The following is a 22,127-nucleotide window of genomic DNA, read 5'->3' as shown; positions in this document are numbered from 1 at the left end:
TTCTAGTGAGTCAACTCTTTGCATCAGGTGGCCAAGCTCCAGCAGGTGGTGGAGCTTCAGCTTCAGCATCAGTCCTTCCAATGAATATTCAGGAATTGATTTCCTTTAGGATGGACTGATCTCCTTGCAGGCCAAGGGACTGTACCAATCTACCTCAGACTTACTGACAGTTAGAAAACAATAGGTGTATTTTGGTCAATGGTTAAGTCCCACTATCAATGTCCCACCATCAAAAACAAATTACAATTTTTTTCTTTGTAACCTCTGCTATTAATATTTCTTTTCTCCTTCTATCCTGTTATAACTATCAAGACACATTTATCCACAAATGGCAAGTGCCTTGAATTATAGCTTCCCTTGTCTTCCCAAGCGTTCATTTTCTTCGGTCTCATGTGGAGTAATCAACTCGGGTTTGATGGCTCCCTCACATAAATTTCCATGAGGACAAGCATCTGTCCTGTTAGTCTAACATCCTGTCCTGTTCACAGTGCTAACAAGCACGGTTAGTGCTTCTTCTACATTTGACTGTTAGTGTATCCTTCCTAGTGAAGGATACAATGTTCAGGGGTTCCTCCAGGTCAAATGATTGTTCGGTGGGGCCTTATGAACTTGTGCAAAGCACTCTTTTTTTCTCACAATATAAGCACAACAATTTTTTTTTTCTTTTCTGAGTGGTAAAGTCTCTATGTTCTGGCTACAGTCTTGCATATAAATCCCTTGTAAATTATTTTTCAAATTCTGAGGTTCATTAATTTAACTGAATCTGTTCCTAATTTTAATTAAATCTGCATTTCTCCCTACTGGGAGAAATAACTTTTGGAAAGATAGAAGCCACATTACCATATTGGAGAGAAAGGATCACAGAGAAAGACAGACATAAAAGAGAAGCACAAAATCGCAAGGCAGGTTTTCCTATAAATTTATTTTCATACCAAAAAAATAACATTCAAAGGCAATGTTTTTATTGTATAGTATAAAATAACTTCCACTAAATTAAAAACGGAATTTCTTTGCCATAAGCCACTGATAACTTTTTCATTAAAAAAATTTACAATTTGCAGCACTTGTAGGAAAAAAACACCTGTTTAATAATTATATAAATACTCTTGACAGAGCCCAGTAGCCCATTATGTGTCTTTTTGGCAATGTCAGCTTTCTAAAGTCAATTAGCTTCTAAATTTGAAAGGCACCTGGTGGCCAACATTCTGCTTATTATTCAAGGGATCCACTTTAATTTTTTTGCACAGACTTGACAAGTCTGAAAAATCTATTAAGTTAAAAAGAATGGAGAAATATAATACAATTGATATTAGCAAACAACATTTCTTCCCCTTAGCTGCAAGTTTTCCCCCAGGGGATATACAAAGTGCACCAGTTAAATATGTCTGTACATTTAAAACATTAAATATGTCAACAGCAAGACAGTTTTAAATATTTTGAATCAAATACTATAGCACAAATATAATTTACAATACTTTGCACAGGAAACATTACATCTGAAATATAACTTTAGATATTATATAAAAATACATATATTCTTCTCTCCTCATTAGAAAAAGTATTTATTTGCAGGTTCCAGCAAGATGTAACAATTCAAAAGAATTTAACCCTTCAGATGGTCATCAGTTTGCAATTAGAAGACACCCTCTCCACTTCAACTACATGGTGGTATATAATCAACAGATTATAGAGCCAGAGAATTAACCCCTCCCATTGCCCAAAGGCAGTTTTTCATAAAGGCAGCCATAACTGCTCCAATCTGCTTTAATTCTAGGAATTCATTACAAAATGTATAAACCATTATGTAAGAAAACCCTTAGATTTTTATACACCTTGAGTCCAACATCTCCTATTGGCTGTAAATATATTTGCTCCCTACAGAGTCAAAGGCATGGGTAGGGTCTTCTTGTACCCTGTGGGTCATAGCTCTGAGTAGTTTCATATACCTATATACATCTTTCTTGGCTTGGTTTGGAAGTTTTCTATACATCCTAGGAAACACGGGAAAACTCTCCTCGACATGGGGCTCAATCTATATCTCGAACTTTAAAAGCCCCAAAGTATGTTGCATCTTGATCTGGATCCAGTAGTGAAGGGTTGGAGACCTCAATGCTTATTTTCTCACCAGACCGTAGTTTAAAAAATCCTCCCACGTTTATGGAGTAAAAATGGAATTCAGAATTCCCCATCCAGTACTTGGTGCTTCCTCCTTTCATCAGAGTGTGAGAACTGGGGATTTTGATGCTGGTTTTGGTGACATATACCATCAGCTGAAGATAATTCCCACTGAGGTTTCCGGAAGTCTCATGATGTCGAAAGCAGATGTTGGCGTACAGGTAGTAGAAGCCGTCTTGGTTAACTATCAGTTTCCCATTGCTGAAGGTCATGTTGGAGATCTTGGCCCAACCTCGGTCATGGTACCAGCAGGACAGAGTCACTTTGTGGGAACCTGAGGAAAGGAGAGGCAAGTGATTTGAAACTTACTCCTGCAACGAGAAGCTTATCTTCACAATTCTGTGAGGTTGCAGAAAGACGTACTGAGACGGTCATTGTTCCAATAGGAGAACAACCTCTCAAAATTTATTTTCTAAAAGGAAAGTACAAGTACATTAATATGTCCCTGTGTTGTCTGCTGGGCACCTGAGAGGGGTCAAAGACACAATCTCACTTTTTCAAGGAGCCTACAGCACACAAAGGATAAGCATAGTATATGTTCAGACAGGAAGCAAGGCACGGGCCCTGATAAGAAGGGTGCAGATGTTGCAAAGGGAATTCAAAGGAAAGAGATTACTTCCTTCCAGAAGGATCAAGAATGATTTTGTTGGGCTTGTGTGCTCAGACGCTTCAGTCGAGTCCAACTCTTTGCAACCCCATGGACTGTAGCCCTCCAGGCTCCTCTGTCCATGGGATTTTCCTGGCAAAAATCCTGGAGTGGGTTGCCATTTCCTCCTCTGGGGGGCCTTCCCAACCCACAGATCGAACCCGAGCCTCCGGCATTGCAGACAGATTCTTTACCACTGAGCCACCAGCTACTGAGCCTAATAACCTAAAGAAGTAATAGGATTCAGCCTACAGAGCATGAAGGTCGAAGGAAGAGAATCAGCCAAAGGCAGCTGAATCAAGAAAGCAGAAAACAAGTATAGGAAGAGAATATCCAGATTTCACATAACCCCACCTTCTCTTTTAATTCACGGAGAGAGGTATGTAGAAGGAGCTGAAAATCTGGGTCACAGCAACTTTGACTAAAAAGTCAAACTCTTAAACTATAATTCTCATCACCATTGATTCTCCCCTCCTCCAACAGCCCAAATGCCTCCCAAGTTCACATGAATGAAAAGCTTCCCCTAGAGAAGTTCACAGAGAAAACATCCTTGGTATTGCCCTCCCCAGGTTCACAACTTCATGCAATCTTTTGTGAAGACCAAAGGACGGTTAAAATGTCTTCTGAGAAACCAGAATTCTCCTTTAGCCCCTTCTCACACTTGAAATGTGACAACTGATCTTCATGCCACTGTTTTTTGGAGTAGTGGAAGTTTCTAGAAGTCGTCTAAATGTGTCCAATGCTTTGACTATTTCAGGTCTTTTAGTGTATTTTACTAGGTCTTTAGAAATTGTTGTTGTTGCTCTTTAGTTGCTAAATCGTGTTCAACTGCTTTATGGCCCCATGAACTGTAGCCCACCAAGTTCCTGTCCATGGGATTTCCCAGGCAAGAATACTAGAGTGGGTTGACATTTTCTTCTCCATGGGATCTTCCCAACGCAGGGATCAAACCCATGTCTCCTGCATTGGCAGGCTGATTTTTTGCCACTGAGCCTCCAGGGAAGCCCTCCTTTAAAAAATTGTGACATGATAAATCCATGATAAACCCCATTAATCAAATATTTATATTTATTTGGATACCCATTACCCAACTGGAAAAGGTCTCACCTAGTGGAGAAAAAAGCTGTTATATTGTGGAAAATCCAAAGTTTTCCTCCAGAGGATTTTGTAAGTACTTATGCTAAATCAAGGTTGTCATCTGCTAGAATTCTAACAAGGCGAAACAGAGCCGAGGAGTCTCAGAATGGGGTTAGGAGTAGTTTCTGCAGCCAGGGAGAAGTTCTTTGCTGCCTGCCAGCCAAGAGAAATCAGTCCATGGAACTTACACTTAAAGCAAATTCCATGGATCCATCAGAGCTGACAGCCCTTTGGTTAGAGTGGGTCCTTGGGTGAACCCTGTAGAATCAGAAACCCACACTAGCTACCTTTCAAGACTGGCCTGAATCCTGGGGAAACTTGAACACCTACATCATCTTTTTCTAGAACACCTCCAGAGGGCCACTGGGCAGCTGGAATATGGTCTGGGGACCTCAACACCAGGCTCTTCCTCCACCAGGAAGAAAAAAAATGCAGGAGGATCCAAGCTACCGTAGGACCACTCATTCTTAGGCCTCAAAGGCAAAGAAGTCAATGCTTCTAATCCCCCTGTTCAGAAATGACAGACTTCCTGAACTGCACATCTTATCCACAGGAGGGCGCTAGAGTGAGTCTGAGAAGCCATCCCAGGCACCGTGGCCTCCAGAACCAGCAGAGCACTCACCCTTTTTCATCCAACGTCCTACTCCAGATCATCCCAGATGAAAGCACCCCAAATATAAGTATCATTCCATGGTCCCAACTGAGTCAGAAATGAGACTCTCAGACTCTATTCATCACATCCTCATAAACACTAGCAAAGTTACATCTCCGGGCTCGTAAACAGCCACCTAGGCCATTGACAAAGCTAATAAAACTCAAGGTGTTTCCTATCTCAGATCAACACATGGTTACCTCCTTCCCCTACTCATGTATTCAATCCTTTATCCAATCAATTATTGGCCTTATACTTCATCTTCCTTCTATGATGGTCCTTAACAGAGAGCAAAGGAATGTCTAAGGTGAGGTCTATCCTCTCAATGGGATGGATCAGCTAGCCTTAAACCAAGGGCTGGGAGACTGGTCTGGGAAGGCAGGGAAGAACGTAGAAACCTTGACCGCCTGCCACTCTCACTGTTACCTCAAGTGGAAGGAGTATCCTAATCTCCTGCTTTACAGACTTACTTTTATCCATTCCCTGATCAATTCAGTCATTCAGTAAATATTTGATTAGTGCTTCCTATCAGCATTCATTCTACCCATAATTAAGAATTATATCAAGCAGAGTACCCATGAGGCGTTTACAACTTAGAAGTGAAGAAAATAAGAAACGGGCACACAAAATGAAAAATGTAACATTTTCATCTCTGCGTGTCACATAACACATGGCTGAACTTCAGTTAAAGCAACTTGCAAGTGGGAGCTGCAGAAATTAATGGTGATCAGGTGAGTTCAGCCCAGTGACAGAGAACAGGGAGAACTTGGATCAAAGGTGGATGGGCTGAGAAGAGGCAGAGTATTGTGAGCGAGAGAAACTGTTCAAGCAAAGAATGGAATGCACACAGTATGGAGAGGAGAAAGGAGAAAAACCATCAGTGTGAACTGGAGGGTGAAAAGACAAGAAGAGCGCCCCCATCAGGTTGGAGGACCTCACATGCAAGCCTAAGTTTCTATCACTAGAGGACCTTCAGCCTTCCCAGCCTCCCCAGCCCCTAGAGTCACTGCTTTTAGCTGTTAGAGAAGCCTCTCCAGATGTTTAGCCTCAGCTCCCCTTAAGAAAGCCATGAATCCCGACCTCACAAAATACTCCCCGATGAAAATTCAAGAAGCTTTGAAATGTATCAGTATAAGGCAGATTCTGATTCCTTTCATATATGTAAATAAGTACAAATAAGTATGAAACAGCTCCTCTATCCACAGAATTCTCCAGGCCTCCTGCAGTACAGGCAGATTCTTTACCATCTGAGCCACCAGGGAAGCCCATGGCTCAGATGGTAAAGAATCCACCTGCAGGGCGGGAAACCAGGACTTGATCTCTGGGTTGGGAAGATCCGCTGGAAGAGGAAATGGCACCCCACTACAGAATTCTTGCTGGAGAATCTGCATGGACAGAGGACCCCGGCGGGCTACAATCCATGGGGTTGCAAAGAGCAGGACACGACTGAACAACTAATCACAAGTATGAAAAAGAGACCCCAGATGAACATGCAAACGTAAAGCCATCTTTCTCCAGAGTATCCAATCCTGGTTCAAACTAGGAGATAAACGAACTCAAGGAGTCACTGACCAAGCCAGAAGATCAAATTCTATTTTCTTAAACAGAAGCATACACTAGTTCATTTCACTCCATCTCAAGCTCAATAACCATCAGAAAATGTCCAGGAGTTTTGCCTTGTTTTTGGCAATGATTTGATGCTAGGTGCCTGGAGGGAGAGCTTTATAACTAAAACATGCTTGTCATTGCCAAATAGACTTTGGCATACAGTCTAATGCAATGTTTATCATATGCCATTTAAAATGAACCGAAAAGATAAATGCAGAGTGCATTCACAGCACACACAGATGATAGATCAGTATTAATTTGATTGCCTCTGCTAACATGCAAAATAGTTTTGCACTCAGAAAATTAGAACAGTTCCATAAGGCACATACACAGAGAGAGAAAGAGAGAGACAGAGTAAATTTGTTTACGAAGCAAATATCTGGGACAGGAGAGTTAGTTGAGGAAAATCTTCTGAAAATCAAACAGTTGGTTGCTCACTTTCTATGTCTGCAGTCAGACAAAATTCCTTTGTGGTCCATACTATTAAATGTAATAGTGGCTTCAAAATTGTTTATTAAAACTTGGATTTTTTAAAAATTTAGCACTTCCCATATGGTCTTGATTCCTGGTTTTCATCCAGGCGGTCCAGGTTCAACTCCTGGTATGGGAGTGGTAACCTTTTGGGAAGGTTACCACCTGCTTCCCAGGTGGCTCAGTGGGTAAAGAATCTGCCTGCAATGCAGGAGACTCAGGTTTAATCCCTGGGTTGGGAAGATGTTCTGGAGAAGGGAATGGCTATCCACTCCAGTACTCTTGCCTGGAGAATCCCATGGACAGAGGAGTCTGGTGGGCTACAGTCCACGGGGTCACAAAGAGTTGGACATGATTGAAGTGACTGAGCACAGCACAGCACAAGAAAAATCTGCCTTGAATAATTTTTTTGGAAAAAAAGAATATGTATAATTAATTAAACTTTAAATAACAAATTACATGCACTGAGTGCTTACTCTATGCTCATTTCCACATAAGCATGTTAGTACGTGAGCTGGTTAAATCTTCATAGCTGCTGCAGGAAGTAGATACTATTACCATCCCCATGAAGAAGCTGACACACAAAGGATTTCGATGATATACACAAGGTCATCCAATCAGGAATTAGTGCAGTGGGGCCTCAAACCCAGGCAGTCAGACCTGAGACGGCTGCTATTAAAACTGCATTCATCTACTTCTTACAGGAAAAGAGGAACATAACAACACTGAATGTATTTCCCTCTGACAAAGCCAACTAGCCACAAGGTACTTATGTGATAATCTACAAAGTAAAAAGCACAGACTTGGGAATCAACTAGAGTGGAATTCAGTTTCTAAGCCTGCCATGTTGAAGCCTGGATCAGGTAGCTTATACTAGGTGCATCTTGGTTTCCCTATTTGCAAAATCTGAATGATAATCGCTATTTTGCAGGGTTGTAGAATTAGAGATAATTAGGAGAAGGCAATGGCACCCCACTCCAGTACTCTTGCCTGGAGAATCCCATGGACGGAGGAGCCTGGTAGGCTGCAGTCCATGGAGTCGCTAAGAGTCGGACATGACTGAGCGACTTCACTTTCACTTTTCACTTTCATGCATTGGAAAAGGAAATGGCAACCCACTCCAGTGTTCTTGCCTGGAGAATCCCAGGGACGGGGGAGCCTGGTGGGCTGCCATCTATGGGGTCGCACAGAGTCGGACACGACTGAAGCTGCTTAGCAGCAGCAGCAGCAGAAGTAAAGATAATGAACACAAAGCAAAATGCTTGACACATAGTGTGTATTCAATAAATAGTATAAAGATAGTAATGTTCCTTCTTACTGTTGACTTAAAACATTTCACAATTGTGAGAGTTGCAAGTTAAGTTTTATGCGAGTTAAGCTTTATCTGGGGCAAAATGAGGACTGCAGCCTGGGAGACAGCACCTCAGACAGCTCTGAGAAACTGCTCCAAAGAGGTAGGGGGAAGGTCAATATATATGATTTTGGTGAAGGGGGAGTTCAGTGCAATCAAGCATGTATCTTTGCAAAAGTTTTCTGTTAGTCACGAGGAGCTGAGGTCACCATGAAGGGATTTAGTGCTTTCCTAGATATGAGGAGATACAAGGATCAAGCTCATAAAATCAGATCCTGAAAATATCTATCTATCTAAAGACCTGTTCTGCCAGTTTTCCCAGAGCACAGAGCACCTCATTCCTGATCTCCACCCTGAACTCCCTTCAGGGGGTGTTGAAGGCCACCAACTGTAACAGCACGTGACCTAATCCTTGTAGAGGCAGATGGCAAGTGCCAATATGGAGTCGAAACTGTCATAAGGTTCTCTGTAATCTTTTTTATGTTCACCTAGCCTGATGTGAAGGAACCACTGGGGATTATATGATAGACTACATTGGGCAGATGTAGATGCAGAGCTCTGAGTCTCCTCTTTCCAAAAGAAAATCAGGTCTCCAGTCCACTGAGCTAAATACCTAGCCTGAAAAAAAGCGATAACCCCCTGGAGAAGGAGTGTGTCTCGTTTTCTAGAGGGCTCCTGCCTCTGAAACATCACTCTGCTAAGCTTCTACCTGGCACTCCGCAGGAGATGGCTGAATATATGATGGTGTGTGTGGACTGCAGCCCACCAGGCTCCTATGTCATGGGATTCTCCAGGCAAGAATACTGGAGTGGGTTGCCATGCTCTGCTCCAGGGGATCATCCCGACCCAGGGATCAAACTCACATCTGCTACTTCTCCTGCATTACAGGTGGATTCTTTACCCACTGAGCCACCTGAGAAGCCCTGAGTATATGACTACCTGGAGGAATTCATGCACCTCACAGGCCAGCCATGGGGATTTGTCAACTTTGGCCTGGATAAACAGACGTGCGTATACCAAAAGGCTACTCTTCTCAGCTATGCCACCTCACCTGGAAGTTGTTTAATGTAAAGTCACTCTGATGGTCTGAAACTGAATACAGTGATGATGCACATCCCTGCATGATTGAGAATCCCTGTTTCCATGGTGAGGATGACGAGCTGAAGACCAGATTGGCTTTTCTCCTGGTCTAGAAGTTACGGGCTCTCAAAATTTTGGTAACAGGCTAACAATAGGTCTGAGTATTCATTTGGGCTGACAAATGACTCTTGAAATATTGTTCAGGCTGGATGCAAACGGAACTTACCTGATGGGATGTCAGTGGCGTTAATCGTGAGATGGGCAAAGGGCTGAATCTCAGGCTTGTTCCTTCTGGCCAGATCTAACCATGAACCTTCCACCATGGCTGGAGATAAGAGAAGCCACGTTAGCCCAAGGAGGAGTCACCCTAGGGGTTTTCAAATATTTGTACAGGTCCATGCTTACCTTTTTCTGCTCTAATGTGCTGTGATTTAACAATATGTTGCATTTCCTGCAATAGAAAGAAAAAAATCTTATTTATACACTCACTCTTTTGATAAGGCAGTTAAGAATTCAGGACTGTTAGACATACAATAAATTAATCCTCTTTCCCTCAAAATATGCCAAAAATACGTAGGTAGTAAAATTTCTTGATGTTCTAAGTAGCCATTAGGGAAGTTCATCTCCAAAGAATTATCGGATGTGCTTAAAAAGTAGATTACACACACACTATCCAACAAAATACTTCGGACAGTAAGAGGAAATAAAAGACAGTGTAAATTATAAAACATGGAATCACCAAACATAATTAAACATTTGTAGCAGGTACACAAACGAAGATGAAGTTACCTAGGAAAATAACAATCACCACAGAATATATGACCCTCTTAAATCTTTAGGGAGGCCCTTTTTATGTCTATTTCATTAGTGAATTCCTGTTACAGCGTTGAAGCTCAGCCCATAAGAAAGAGAAAGATGCCTGGCTCCCAGTGGCTATTTTTTATTTTAAAAAGTCACAGTGTATTTAAAATACTGTATGGATGTCCAGGAGCTTCTAGATCACCAGTAATTAACTGAAAATATTGCCGCAAATCGAGGTGTAGAAGCTCAAGGCAGAAGCAAAAAGAGCTCAAGTACATAAAAGGCATTGTCTTTCAGTCGCTAAGTCGTGTCTGACTCTTGCCAATGTCATGGACGGTAGCCCGCCAGGCTCCTCTATCCACGGGATTTCTCAGACAAGAATGCAGAGCGGGTTGCCATTCCCTTCTCCAGGGGATCGTCCCAACCCAGGGATCGAACTCACGTCTCCTGCACTGGCAGGCAGATTCTTTACCGCTGGCTACTGGGGAAACCCCACACAAAGAGTATAGGTAATTGCATATCTCTATTTGAGCCCTGACAGTGAAGGGTCCAACAGGTAACTGCAGGCCCACCTAAATCAAGACTTTAGCTCCTATTAAATAGTAAAGTGATGCAGATGAAACTTCAGGCTTTGACTTCAGGTCAAGTCCCTTTGCAGTCCCCTGGATGTACTAACATACATATTAACAGCACCCCAATCACAGGGGGCCTCTATCATAGCTGGTTGATATGATTCAATGAGCTCATACATGTAGGCACTTAGCAAAGGGTCTGGTAAAGCCATACATGTAAATACTACTAGAGGGACTTGCCTGGTGGTTGGGTGGTTAAGAATCCGCCCTGCAATGCAGGGGACACGGGTTCGATCCCTAGTCGGGGAAGTAAGATCCCACATGCTGAGAGGCAACTAAGGCCTTGTGCCACAACTATACAGCCTGTTGCCACAAGGAAAGATCCCACATGACACGGTGACGGAGACCCGACGCAGACAAACAAATAGACAGACATTTTTCAAAAAAATAATTAGTCATATCAACACTAGAAACACTCTGGAGAGAATGTGAATTTCTGTGTTATTGGGGTGGTGATCCATGCTAACTACCCCACCCTCCACAACGTTTAAAAGATGAGTCAGATAGCTCAAGTTCTTTGAGTGTCTGGAGACAAGGGCTTTGAGACAGATGATGGGTGGGTAGATAGAGGCAGAAACACAGTTTCAACTGCTAATAGTTAGAAGTGATGAAATTACACTGATTCTTCTGTCTGCCTTCAGGACCCCCAAGAGAGAAGAGAATCTACGCTACTCTTTTTTTTTTCTAATTTTTTTTTTTTTAACTGGAGGATAATTGCTTTACAATAGTGTGTTGGCCTCTGCCACACCTTAACATGAGTCAGCCACAGGCATACACAGGTGCCCTCCCTCCTGAACACCCCTCCCACCTCCCTCCCCACCGCACCCCTCTAGGTCATCGCAGAGCATGCGTCTGGGTGGAGCTCCCTGTATCACCCAGCACATTCCTGCTTGCGATCTATTCTACATGTGGTCATCTATCTGTTTCCGTGCCATTCTCTCAATCCGTCCCACTCCCTTCTCCCACTGCCCGCCCCCCCCCCCACCGAGAGAAAGACGAATATCACATATTAATGCATGCATGTGGAATCTAGAAGGATGGTCCTCATAAACCTATTTGCAGGGCAGCAGTGGAGACATGGAGAATCTTATTTTTAAAGGCCCTTGGAGGACACAGCAGAGCTGTCTTCAATGACCTGTTCTAATGGCCTAAAGAAGTTACACACAGTGTGACTAGCTTTCTTTTTTTACGCATGGGGATCGTTTGTAAACACTTTCTTGGCGTATAGCTGCTTGAGGTGGCTGTGTTAATTTCTCCTGCACGGCAAAATGAACACATATCCATATACCCCTCCCTCTGGGACGCTCTCCTCTTCAGGTCACTGCAGAGCGTTAAGCAGAGTCCCCTGTGCTGTGCAGGGGGTTCTCATTAGTTATCTTATACACAGTACTGACAGTGTATATAGATCAGTCCCAGTCTCCCAATTCCTCCCATCTTCCCCTTTCCCCTTTGGTATCCACAGATTTGTTCTCTTTTAGTGGAAACTTTTCAGCCTCATCCAGGACTACCTGCTGCCCTTATTGCTCAGGGCACTGCCCTGCACGCTTCTGGGGCAAATGGTGGCTGGTCCTTTGGGGTTGTGCAGTGGTTCTCATCAGGTCCTTTCCCTCTCCCTACTTCATCCAAGATTTATTTCTCTCCCCTGTTGACTGCCCATCCCTTGACTCTCTTCTCATGATCTCTGGGTTCCCAATGGGACCCTGATTTCTGGAATTTCCTAGCCTTCCCTACAATCTCAACAAAGATATATATATATGCACAACCTACCTATTTTACAGTGCATGTGCATTTATATATACACAATGATACACTGTATTCATCTCTTACAAATGTGTAATATATTGCATACATAATGTATCTTTATTCATTATATATATTTATACATATAAAATGAAGATACATATTGGGTGGGCCAAAAGGTTTGTCCAGATTTTTCTGTACCATCTTATGGATGAAGCTTTTGGTCAACCCAATATATGAAATGTTTACTATACAGTGTATATAGCTTTATATATTTATGATTAAATATATCTTTATACATTGTGCATCTCCTTATCTATTTATATAGGTGTCTATAACTTATCTTCATCTGATTACTACCTCTGAGAAGACGGAACAGGAGTCAGAACGTGGGGGACAGGAGTTCAGAGACTTCAAGCTGCCTCTCCTTCTCCCTCTAGCCCTGATCAACCTCATCAGAAGGAAGAGGGAGGAACAGGGTTCAAGACGGCAGAGTAGAAGGGCGCGCACTCATCTCCTGCCAGAGCCCCCAAATCACAGCCAGCTGTTGAGAAGGTGGTGGGGGAGGGAAGAAGGAGGCAGTGCCCAGCGTGACAAGGCCTGAGGACGCCTGCTGGTCGCTTTCCTATTGAGAAGAGCACATTTGTTCTTAAGAAAGGCAAGGAGAGAACCGTTGTGCTAGCTCCACGGTTCTCAGCCTTGACCGTGAAGCCTGACTTCCCAGGGGTGGTGTCTGAGAATGCGCATTTCTCGCAGGTGAGCTGGCGTGGCTGACCTGGGGCCTCCATTTGAGAAGAGCAACCCCACTCCCATCCCCAAAGATTTCAGAGATGCGCACCTCTGAGAGTTTCTCAAAGCTTGAGACCAGGCCAGAGAAGCAGCAGACAGAAGTCACTGATTAAGTTGGCAGGGAAAGTTTGTTCTCTCCCACCTGGGAATGAACTTCTGTCCGTTTAATCAGCAGCTGCGAGGTCAGTGCTGTCATAGAATCTCTTTATTACAAGAAAATGCAATAACCAGAGCCATTCAGAAGCACTTTCAATGTCTGCTTTAAAAAAAAAAAGAAAGTGTCATGACCCAGGATGAACTAAAACTCAAGCAAAAGACCCACGAGGTAACGCTGCTTTCATGTTATACGATTTTGGGTATCCAAGAATTGCAGTTTCTTCTCAAAAACCATCCACATTAAAAGCAAAGGACAAAAAATGTAGACTCAATGTCTGTTCTTATATTCTTACCCCACCTCCAATCTTTTGAACTCTAAGATCTTTCTTATTTATGTGTACACATATTAACCATGAACATAACAGAAAGGCTACAGCTTTGGGGTGCCCTGGCCCAACTCCAGCCAGTCTAACTTGGTTAGTCTGATACTGACTTGCTAGTTTTTTGTTTTTTTTTTTTACAATAACCTCCCCAGGTGATTCTAATATGTAGCTGCTGCTGCTAAGTCGCTTCAGTTGTGTCCGACTCTGTGCGACCCCATAGATGGAAGCCCATGAGGCTCCCCTGTTCTGGGATTCTCCAGGCAAGAACACTGGAGTGGGTTGCCATTTCCTTCTCCAGTGCATGAAAGTGAAAAGTGAAAGTGAAGTCGCTCAGTCATGTCCGACTCCTAGCGACCCCATGGACTGCAGCCCACCAGGCTCCTCCGCCCATGGGATTTTCCAGGGAAACATTACTATTTGAGCATTTCTGTGAATGGTGGTTTGGTGAGAGCTCTATTTAGGTATTTATTATATTCTCACAATTTATCTGGGAAATCCCACAGACAGAGGAGCCTGCTGGGCTACAGTCCGTGGAGTCACAAAGAGTGACTGAGCACGCACACGCTCCTCTTTAGACGTCTATACTCTAGGAGGCTGGCAGGAAAGCATCAGTGGCCTGTGATGGAGTTCTGGACACGCTGCCCCCAAATACAGTGATTTAGCAAATGGAATATTTTAAACCATATGATTGTGAGAAATGGCAGATGCAGGAAGAACTACCTGGCCTCCCTCTTCTCCCCTGAAGCAGGTCATAGACCTCAGGTGAGAGGTACCTTCCCCATCTGGAAGAAAGGAGCCTCTTCATCTCTTTAGATGGGACGACACTCAGAGGAAACTGAAGGAGAATGGACCCGTGAATGTATGGTTGAGTCACTTTGCTGGCGATCTGAAACCATCACAACATTGTCAGTCGGCTATGTGTGCGTGCCTGCTACGTTGCTTCGGTCAGGTCTGACTTTTTGCAACCCCATGGACTGTAGCCCACCAGGCTCCTTTGTCCAGGGGATTCTACAGGCAAGAACACTGGAGTGGGTTGCCATGCCCTCCTCACTAATCAACAACTATATGCCAATATAAAATAAAAAGTTCAAAGGAAAAAAAAAGGTTATGCAATTTTTGGATAAAGGAACAAAGACTATGTGGGTAACAAATATTGGAAAAATCATATTACAGAGCTGTGTCCAAGGTTGATTAATAAAAACATTATCCTATTTTTTTTCTATTTGGGGGAAAAAGTGATTGCTGCAAGATCTAGCTTAAATATGGAAAGAAAAAAAAATGAAGGAACAGGCCTTCTGAGTTTCCCACAGTGTACCACCCTTCACTCAGACCCTGTCCTGTCCCATTTTTTTTCTACACCTTTCCACTCTTCATCAAACTGAGTATAAAACCCACTCAGCTTAACTATTCCTGTGGGTCTTCATTTCCTTATGAAGGCTCCTGTGTCACATAAAACTTACATTAAATAAATTGGGATGGCTTCTCTTATTAACTTATCTTTTGTCAATCTAATTTATAGGAGCCCCACTGGTGAACCTAAGTGGGGAGAGGGGAAAAGTCTTTTTTTTTTTCCCTTCTCTCCACCTGTCAAGAAATCTTAAGAGGGTGGTTCCCTCCCCGAAGTAGTCATTCTGAAAGGAGGCCCACCTGGATCAGGGAATCTGACAAAAAGGAAACTCAACATCAGGAAATCTGGTCTCAGAATTCCTGGGGTGGAGGAAGGGAGTCTTCAGAGAACAGCAGGCTCAGAACCTGCCCCACGAGTTCAGAGCTTGCCTGTCGGGTGGAGGAGTCCCCAGACTCAGCCAGGCCAGCCTGGGCGTGGGGGCCTCACACCTCCAATAGTGACTTCATCAAGGCCCTGCCACAGACCAGGGCCACCCTGGTCCCTCTTCTCAAAGCTCAGATACTTGACCATGTGCATACCATGCAGTTCTCTCTCGAATGGCCTCCTAATAGTCTTGATTTTCAAGATTACAGGAGACTCTTCTGAAGGAGTATAATTCTATTTATCTCCCAAGCTTTGCATTTACATTTATTTTCATCCACAGTCGTCCTCTCCTTTTGTCACATTAATCAGAGTGTTTTAAAATTCGCAGAGTTCTTTAGTCCTAAATCTTATCATTCCGACACTGCTTCTGGTTTCTTTGAATTCAGAAAGATCTGATCTGTCTAATTTGGGGAAGACACTACAAAGCACATCCAAACTCCTTTCCTCTGAACAAATTATTCACATGAAAGAGATCTTTTAAAAAATGTTATATGGGTTTTATCTTATTTTAAACCCAGCTGTAAATTTTTTTTTTTTAAGTTAACTCCCTGGATACACATGGAGAAATGGAATATTTCCTGCTCGAGCAGGAAACAAGGATGTTCACAGTCACAGGAAACAAGGATGTTCACAGTCACGGGCGATCGCAGCCACCGCCACTGTTGAGCGGATGAGCCCCGAGGGAGCTCAGGAAGGAAAGAACACCTGCCTGTGTCTGGCAGCCACCAGGAGGCAGCCACGCCCTGTGGTGAGAAACTCAGGGCGGGAAAACAGGAGCTCGGCCCAGAGAGCTGACAGGGTGAAAGGTGAAAGCGTGAGCCTCTCAATCGTGTCCCACTCTTTGCCACCCCATGGACGGTAGCCCACCAGGCTCCTCTGTCCATGGAATTCTCCAGGCAAGAATCCTGGAGTTGGTACCATTCTCTTCTCCAGGGGATCTTCCGGACCTCGGGGTTGAAACTGAGTCCCCTGCACTGCAGGCAGATTCTTTAGCATCTGAGCCACCAGGGAAACCCCATAGCTGAGGGGCATATCAAGAGAATGACTTGAGTGAACCCAGACTCTTGCATCTTCTCATACACAGGAAAGCGCTAAATGCCTTAGCTTCAGTTATCCGTCTCCTTTAATTAGCATTAATTTCTTGACGTTCAGACTTCCTGCCCTTTGTCACAAAACTTCTGTGTAACCTGGCTCCTCCCTTCGCCTCCTCGGGGCAGTTCTCTCACAGTCCTGTGAGATGCTGTCTCCAGGCTTGAGGTCCTAAAAATTCCCACTGAATAAAACATAACTCTCAACTTCTAGGTTGTGAATAGTTTTTAAGTTGACACACACAATACAATCATATGTTGGCTCCCTCCTGTCATCCAGAATGCCCACAGCTCTGCATAAAAAAGTATAGAGAGTTTTGACACGCCTCCCAGCAAACAGCCTCCAGCAGAAGCCAGAAACAGTCTCCAGGGTGAGAAAGCTGGGCAGATAGCCCTCTCTGCTATCTTCTGTTGGCCGAGAACTCCTAAAGAGAACCCAGCGTCCTGTTCCCCAGGAACACTGGCGATCTGCCTTCTCAGAAGAGAGCCTGTTTAGCGTCTGTCATATTCAAGGACAAAGAGAACTACCCACTGGCTTCCAAAATCTACTCAGGACCAGCAGGATCGTTACCTGTAAGTTCCTAGGAAAATCCCATGCATGAATTAACTTATTTATCGTCACACTATAACAAGCAGGCTTTTCAGCTAATTTATGCATTTTCAAATAAGCATAATTTGCGTCTAAATTGTGAGAGCTTCATTTAACCCTTCAAAACCGGACAAAAAAGAAAAACCGAACTACTGGTAGACAGCCAAAGAAATCACTGCCGATTCAAGGATAAAAGAAATCCTCTGACATGCTGCCCCCTAGTGGACACTGTCTAACATTGACAAGCCAGACTTCAGGTTTGAAACTGCCTTCTGCCCCAACTCCACGAAGTTCTAAAAACAACAGATGATGAGGAAATTACAAAATATTTTGAAAACCTTCTCCTTGTGGTATTTTCCTATTTAGACTGCACTGACTTTTTCATCTTTGCCGTCACAGTACATTTGAACAGACAAAAAAACAACCGGTATGATTTTTCCTTTTTCTTTAATTTCCACTTTTTATTTCACTCATAGAAAAATGTTGGGATTTCACAATTTCTCCTTCAAGAAAGAGAGTACACAAGAGATCAATAGGATTGTGTAACTGTGGTCTCTAGGGTGGCTTCTCTTCAACTTCCGCCTTAACTCAACATCTAAGTACGATTCCCGGGAGTGTGATGGGGAGACTGTTGTGCTAGGCGCCCCTGAACATCTTACAATATTTTCGGATCATTTTGCCAAAGAGAAGTAGGAGAGAGACATCCCAGAACTGGCTCAATCTTGATATATCAGAGCCACTTAGGAGAGATCGTACTCCATAAGAATAAATATAAACACCTGTCAGCATTTTCAGCTCCTTTTGAGCAGTCATGGGAATTTTGCTCCAGGTTATTTAAACATTGACAGCAAACGCTTAACCCAGCCTCTGCAAACTCAGCTGGATAACCGCCCCCAACAAGACTTTGAGAGCCTTCCAGTTCAAAAGTGAACGTTATTAATTTGGCCTTATAAAATCATATGGATAAACAGATACAGATCTTCACTGAGGATACTCCCAGCTGTAAAGATAACCCTGAGAAAAGTCAAGTCGCTGGAGTCTGGTCTCATCAGACTAAAGAGCCCACCGGTGCATTGTGATGTGACTTGCGCCATCCATGCGGCAGCTGTCAGTCAGAGCGCAGGAGGAGCAATTTGTCTAGCCAGATGCTTCCAGAAGCCACTGGCACCAGCTCCTAGCTGGGGTCTCAGGTGGCTGCCTCCCTCTGCAATCCCAAAGGCAGCTGCAGGGACATCTGGCTGGTTGAACAAGGATTTAACACCCCGTTTGCCAGATATAATACAGGGTTCATACACTTGTTAACATATGTAATGCATTCATTTTAACATCTTAATGATACCCTTCCTGTAATTCTTCTCCAACCTAGTTACGAGAATAGCGTATTCATCAGCCGAGTTAGCACAGGAATGCCGCACGAGGGTTGTTTCTGAAAATGAATAGCCAGTTTCCTATTCCTGCAGAGAAATCCTGCAGACTTCCACCTTGTAAAGAGCTCGGAAATCCATCCTCATCCCTCCAGCCAGAGGACCACTGCCTTCCTTCAAGCTGTCGTCATTTCTCATTGCTGCTGCTGCTGCCAAGTCACGTCAGTTGTGTGCAACTCTGTGCGACCCCATAGACGGCAGCCCACCAGGCTCCCCTGTCCCTGGGATTCTCCAGGCAAGAACACTGCAGTGGGTTGCCATTTCCTTCTCCAATGCATGAAAGAGAAAAGTGAAAGTGAAGTCGCTCAGTCATGTCCAACTCTTCGAGACCCCATGGACTGCAGCCCACCAGGCTCTTCTGCCCGTGGGATTTTCCAGGCAAGAGTACTGGAGTGGGGTGCCCTTGCCTTCTCCAGAGTTACAATAATAGCCTCCTACCCGCTCTTCTGGGCTCCTGCTTTCCTCAAACCAGCCCAACGCTGCTAGAGCACGCGTCAGAAAGTCCAAAAGTGAGCAAGGCCCTTATCTTCTATTTTCTTAAATTTTTTTTTTAATTTCATTGAAATACAGTTTATTTATAATGTTGTGTTAGTTTCAGGTGTGCAGCAAAACTATTCGGATACTATATATCTATACATAGATATACATGTGTGTGTTTAGTCGCTAAGTCCTATCCTACGCTTTGCGACCCCAGGCTTCCCTGTCCTCCACTATCTCCAGAGCTTGCTCAAACTCATGTCCTTTGAGTCAGTGATGCCATCCAACCATCTCATCCTCTGCTGGCCCCTTCTCCTCTTGCCTTCAACCTTTCCCAGCGTCAGGGTCTTTTCCAATGAGTTGGCTCTTTGCATCAGGTGTGAATAAACTTTTTCAGATTATTTTCCATTATAGGTTATTACAAGATACTGAGTAACGTTCCCCATGCTACACAGTAGGTCCTTGATGGTCATCTGTTTTATATATAGCAGTGTGTATATGTTAATCCCAAACTCCTAACTTATCCCTCCCTCTTCTTTCCCGGTTGGTAACTGTGGTGACCCAAGGACAAAAGAGCAGATAAAACTAAGGAGGGTCTTGGAATGCAGGAACGGATAAACTGGACCCTTATCATCCTTCCCTCCCTTGTGTTATAACTATTAATGGATTTCAGGTCCTCTTGAGTGGTATAACCTGTCTCCCCTCCTACCCATAGGGAGAAGGTATTTGCCTTACTCTTCCCCCATCCCAGTATACACGCCTCTGCTGCTGCTGCTGCTAAGTCGCTTCAGTTGTGTCCGACTCTGTGCGACCCCATAGACGGCAGCCCACCAGGCTCCACCGTCCCTGGGATTCTCCAGGCAAGAACACTGGAGTGGGTTGCCATTTCCTTCTCCAATGCATGAAAGTGAAAAGTGAAAGGGAAGTCGCTCAGTCGTGTCCGACTCTTAGCGACCTCGTGGACTGCCACCTACCAGGCTCCTCCGTCCATGGGATTTTCCAGGCAAGAGTACTGGAGTGGGGTGCCATTGCCTTCTCCTCATCCGTAGCAAATGACCCTCAAGACCCCTACCCCATTCCCTGCATCCCGGGTATAAAAGCGGACTAAGGAGCCCTGTTCAACATCGGCTCTCCCTTGAGCCGGCCTGCTATTCTAACAGCGTCTCCCGCTCTAATAAACTTTATTTCCCTCTCATTCTGTTTCATGTCTGGAAATTCTTTTCCAACCTGCGCCTGGACCACGACAGTAACCATAAGTTAGTCTCCTATGTCTGTGAATCGATTTCTGTTTGGCAAGTAAATTCATTTGTATCTTTTTTTTAGATTCCACATATAAGCAATATCATATGGTATTTGTCTTCCTCTGTCTGACATTTCATTTAGTATGATAATCTCTGGGTCTATCTATCCATGTTGCTGCAAATGGCATTATTTCATTCTTTTTATGGCCAATTAATATTATGGCCACATTATATATATTGCCCGCCGCTGCTGCTAAGTCGCTTCAGTCGTGTCCGACTCTGTGCGACCCCATAGATGGCAGCCCACCAGGCTCCCCCGTCCCTGGGATTCTCCAGGCAAGAATACTGGAGTGGGTTGCCTTTTCCTTCTCCAACGCATGAGAGTGAAAAGTGAAAGTGAAGTTGCTCAGTCATGTCCGACTCTTTGTGACCCCATGGACTGCAGCCCACCAGGCTCCTCCGTCCATGGGATTTTCCAGGCAAGAGTACTGGAGTGGGGTGCCATTGCCCAATCATATACAAATATATATATGGACAATTAATATAAACATTAATATTTATGGCCAATTCCGCTGTGTATATGTACCACATCTTCATCTGTTCCTCTATTGATGAAGTCCCTTCTCTTCTGAAAACCCTCCAGGGGCTGCCTGCAGACTTTAGGAACAAGTCTAATTCTTAACCTGGGCTTATAAGGCCGCATATGACTGGGCTGGTTACACCCCAGGCTCTCCTGCCATTTTTCCCCTGCACGCCCAAAGCCCATCACCCCTGAGAATCTCTGGGCATTCAAGCCACATGGCACCACTGCAGAGTCATCTCTGGCAGGTCTCTTGTGCTTCCAGCCATGCAGACTTGGCACACAGCTCCTCCCCTGGAGAGAGAGCTTACTGTCTTATCAAGAGCTCATCTGTCGTTGCAAAGATTTTATTTCCATGGCATTCTTGGCTCACAGAGCACAGAAAGAATAACCACCAGATGCTATGGAACAACAGAAGAGACAGGATTGGTTTTCTTTAGGCTGAGCTACCTGGCATGCAGTGGCTCAGATGGTAAAGCGTCTGTCTACAATGCAGGAGACCGGGGTTCAATCCCTGGGTTGGGAAGATCTCCTGGAGAAGGAAATGGCAACCCACTCCAGTACTCTTGCATGGAAAATCCCATGGACGGAGGATCCTGGAGGGCTACAGTCCATGGGGTCACAAAGAGTCAGACACAACTGAGCGACTTCACCTGGTATGTGGGCTCTAGTTCCCTGATGAGGGATTGAACCCCCGCCCCCTACACTGACAGTGCAGAGTCTTAACCACTGGACTGCCAGGGAAGTCCAAGAGACAAGGTTAGGGTTGATTTAGGATCGATGTCTCAGCCCCTCTTTGTCCCTCCGCTAATGCTCGCTTGGAATTTCTAATCCACAGGATTTCGGGGGACACTGTTTACGCACCTGGATGGAGCCGGAGACCTCCTGGCTTGTTGTGAAAAGTCAATGGTTAACACTCTGAAAACACCTCAAGGCAAAGAACTTTAAGGGCAGGAGCCATTAAGGGGTTCCCTGATGCTGGAAAAGATTGAAGGCAAAAGAAGAGGGTGGCAGAGGATGCGATGGATGGATGGCATCACTGACTCAATGGACATGAATTTGAGCAAACTCTGGGAGATGGTGAAGGACCGCAAGGCCTGGCATGCTGCCCTCCATAGGGTCGCAAAGAGCCAGACACGACTTGGGTAACGGCACACCACCTAGACATCTGTTATTCAGGCCCAGAGCCCCTGGGGGTACTGGATACCAGGACCGAGAGGGCAGGAGCACTGGGAAGTGGGTGGGGCAGCTCCACCCAGCCGCCGGGGGTTGGGGGGGAATGGGAGGGGGGAGGGGTCCAGAGCCCAGCCAGTGTCTGGGTGGGGGAGGGGGCAGGAGATACCACAGATGCCCCACTAACCCTGAAGGTAAGAGCCATCTCAGACCTGAATTTGTA

At 44.5% G+C, this 22,127-nt stretch overlaps 1 protein-coding gene across 1 annotated transcript in view; it reads right to left on the bottom strand.

Annotated features, from left to right (window-relative positions):
• Positions 1-907: 907 nt before the first annotated feature.
• The window catches only part of TNFSF11 (TNF superfamily member 11), a 43,942-nt gene continuing 22,722 nt past the window's right edge, over positions 908-22,127 (bottom strand). Inside the window, exons 3-5 of the mRNA XM_040267192.1 lie at positions 9,526-9,571; positions 9,347-9,445; positions 908-2,449 (exon numbers count right to left, since the gene is read on the bottom strand). Coding sequence (XP_040123126.1) covers positions 2,028-2,449; positions 9,347-9,445; positions 9,526-9,571 — 567 coding nt within the window. The 3' untranslated portion in view covers positions 908-2,027. The remainder of the gene's footprint in view (positions 2,450-9,346; positions 9,446-9,525; positions 9,572-22,127) is intronic.

The sequence above is a fragment of the Oryx dammah genome, unplaced genomic scaffold, assembly GCF_014754425.2.
Source record: "Oryx dammah isolate SB20612 unplaced genomic scaffold, SCBI_Odam_1.1 HiC_scaffold_24, whole genome shotgun sequence".
Lineage (NCBI taxonomy): Eukaryota > Metazoa > Chordata > Mammalia > Artiodactyla > Bovidae > Oryx > Oryx dammah.
The sequence above is the reverse complement of the archived record's forward strand: the minus strand, read 5'-3'. Positions and strand labels throughout refer to the sequence as shown.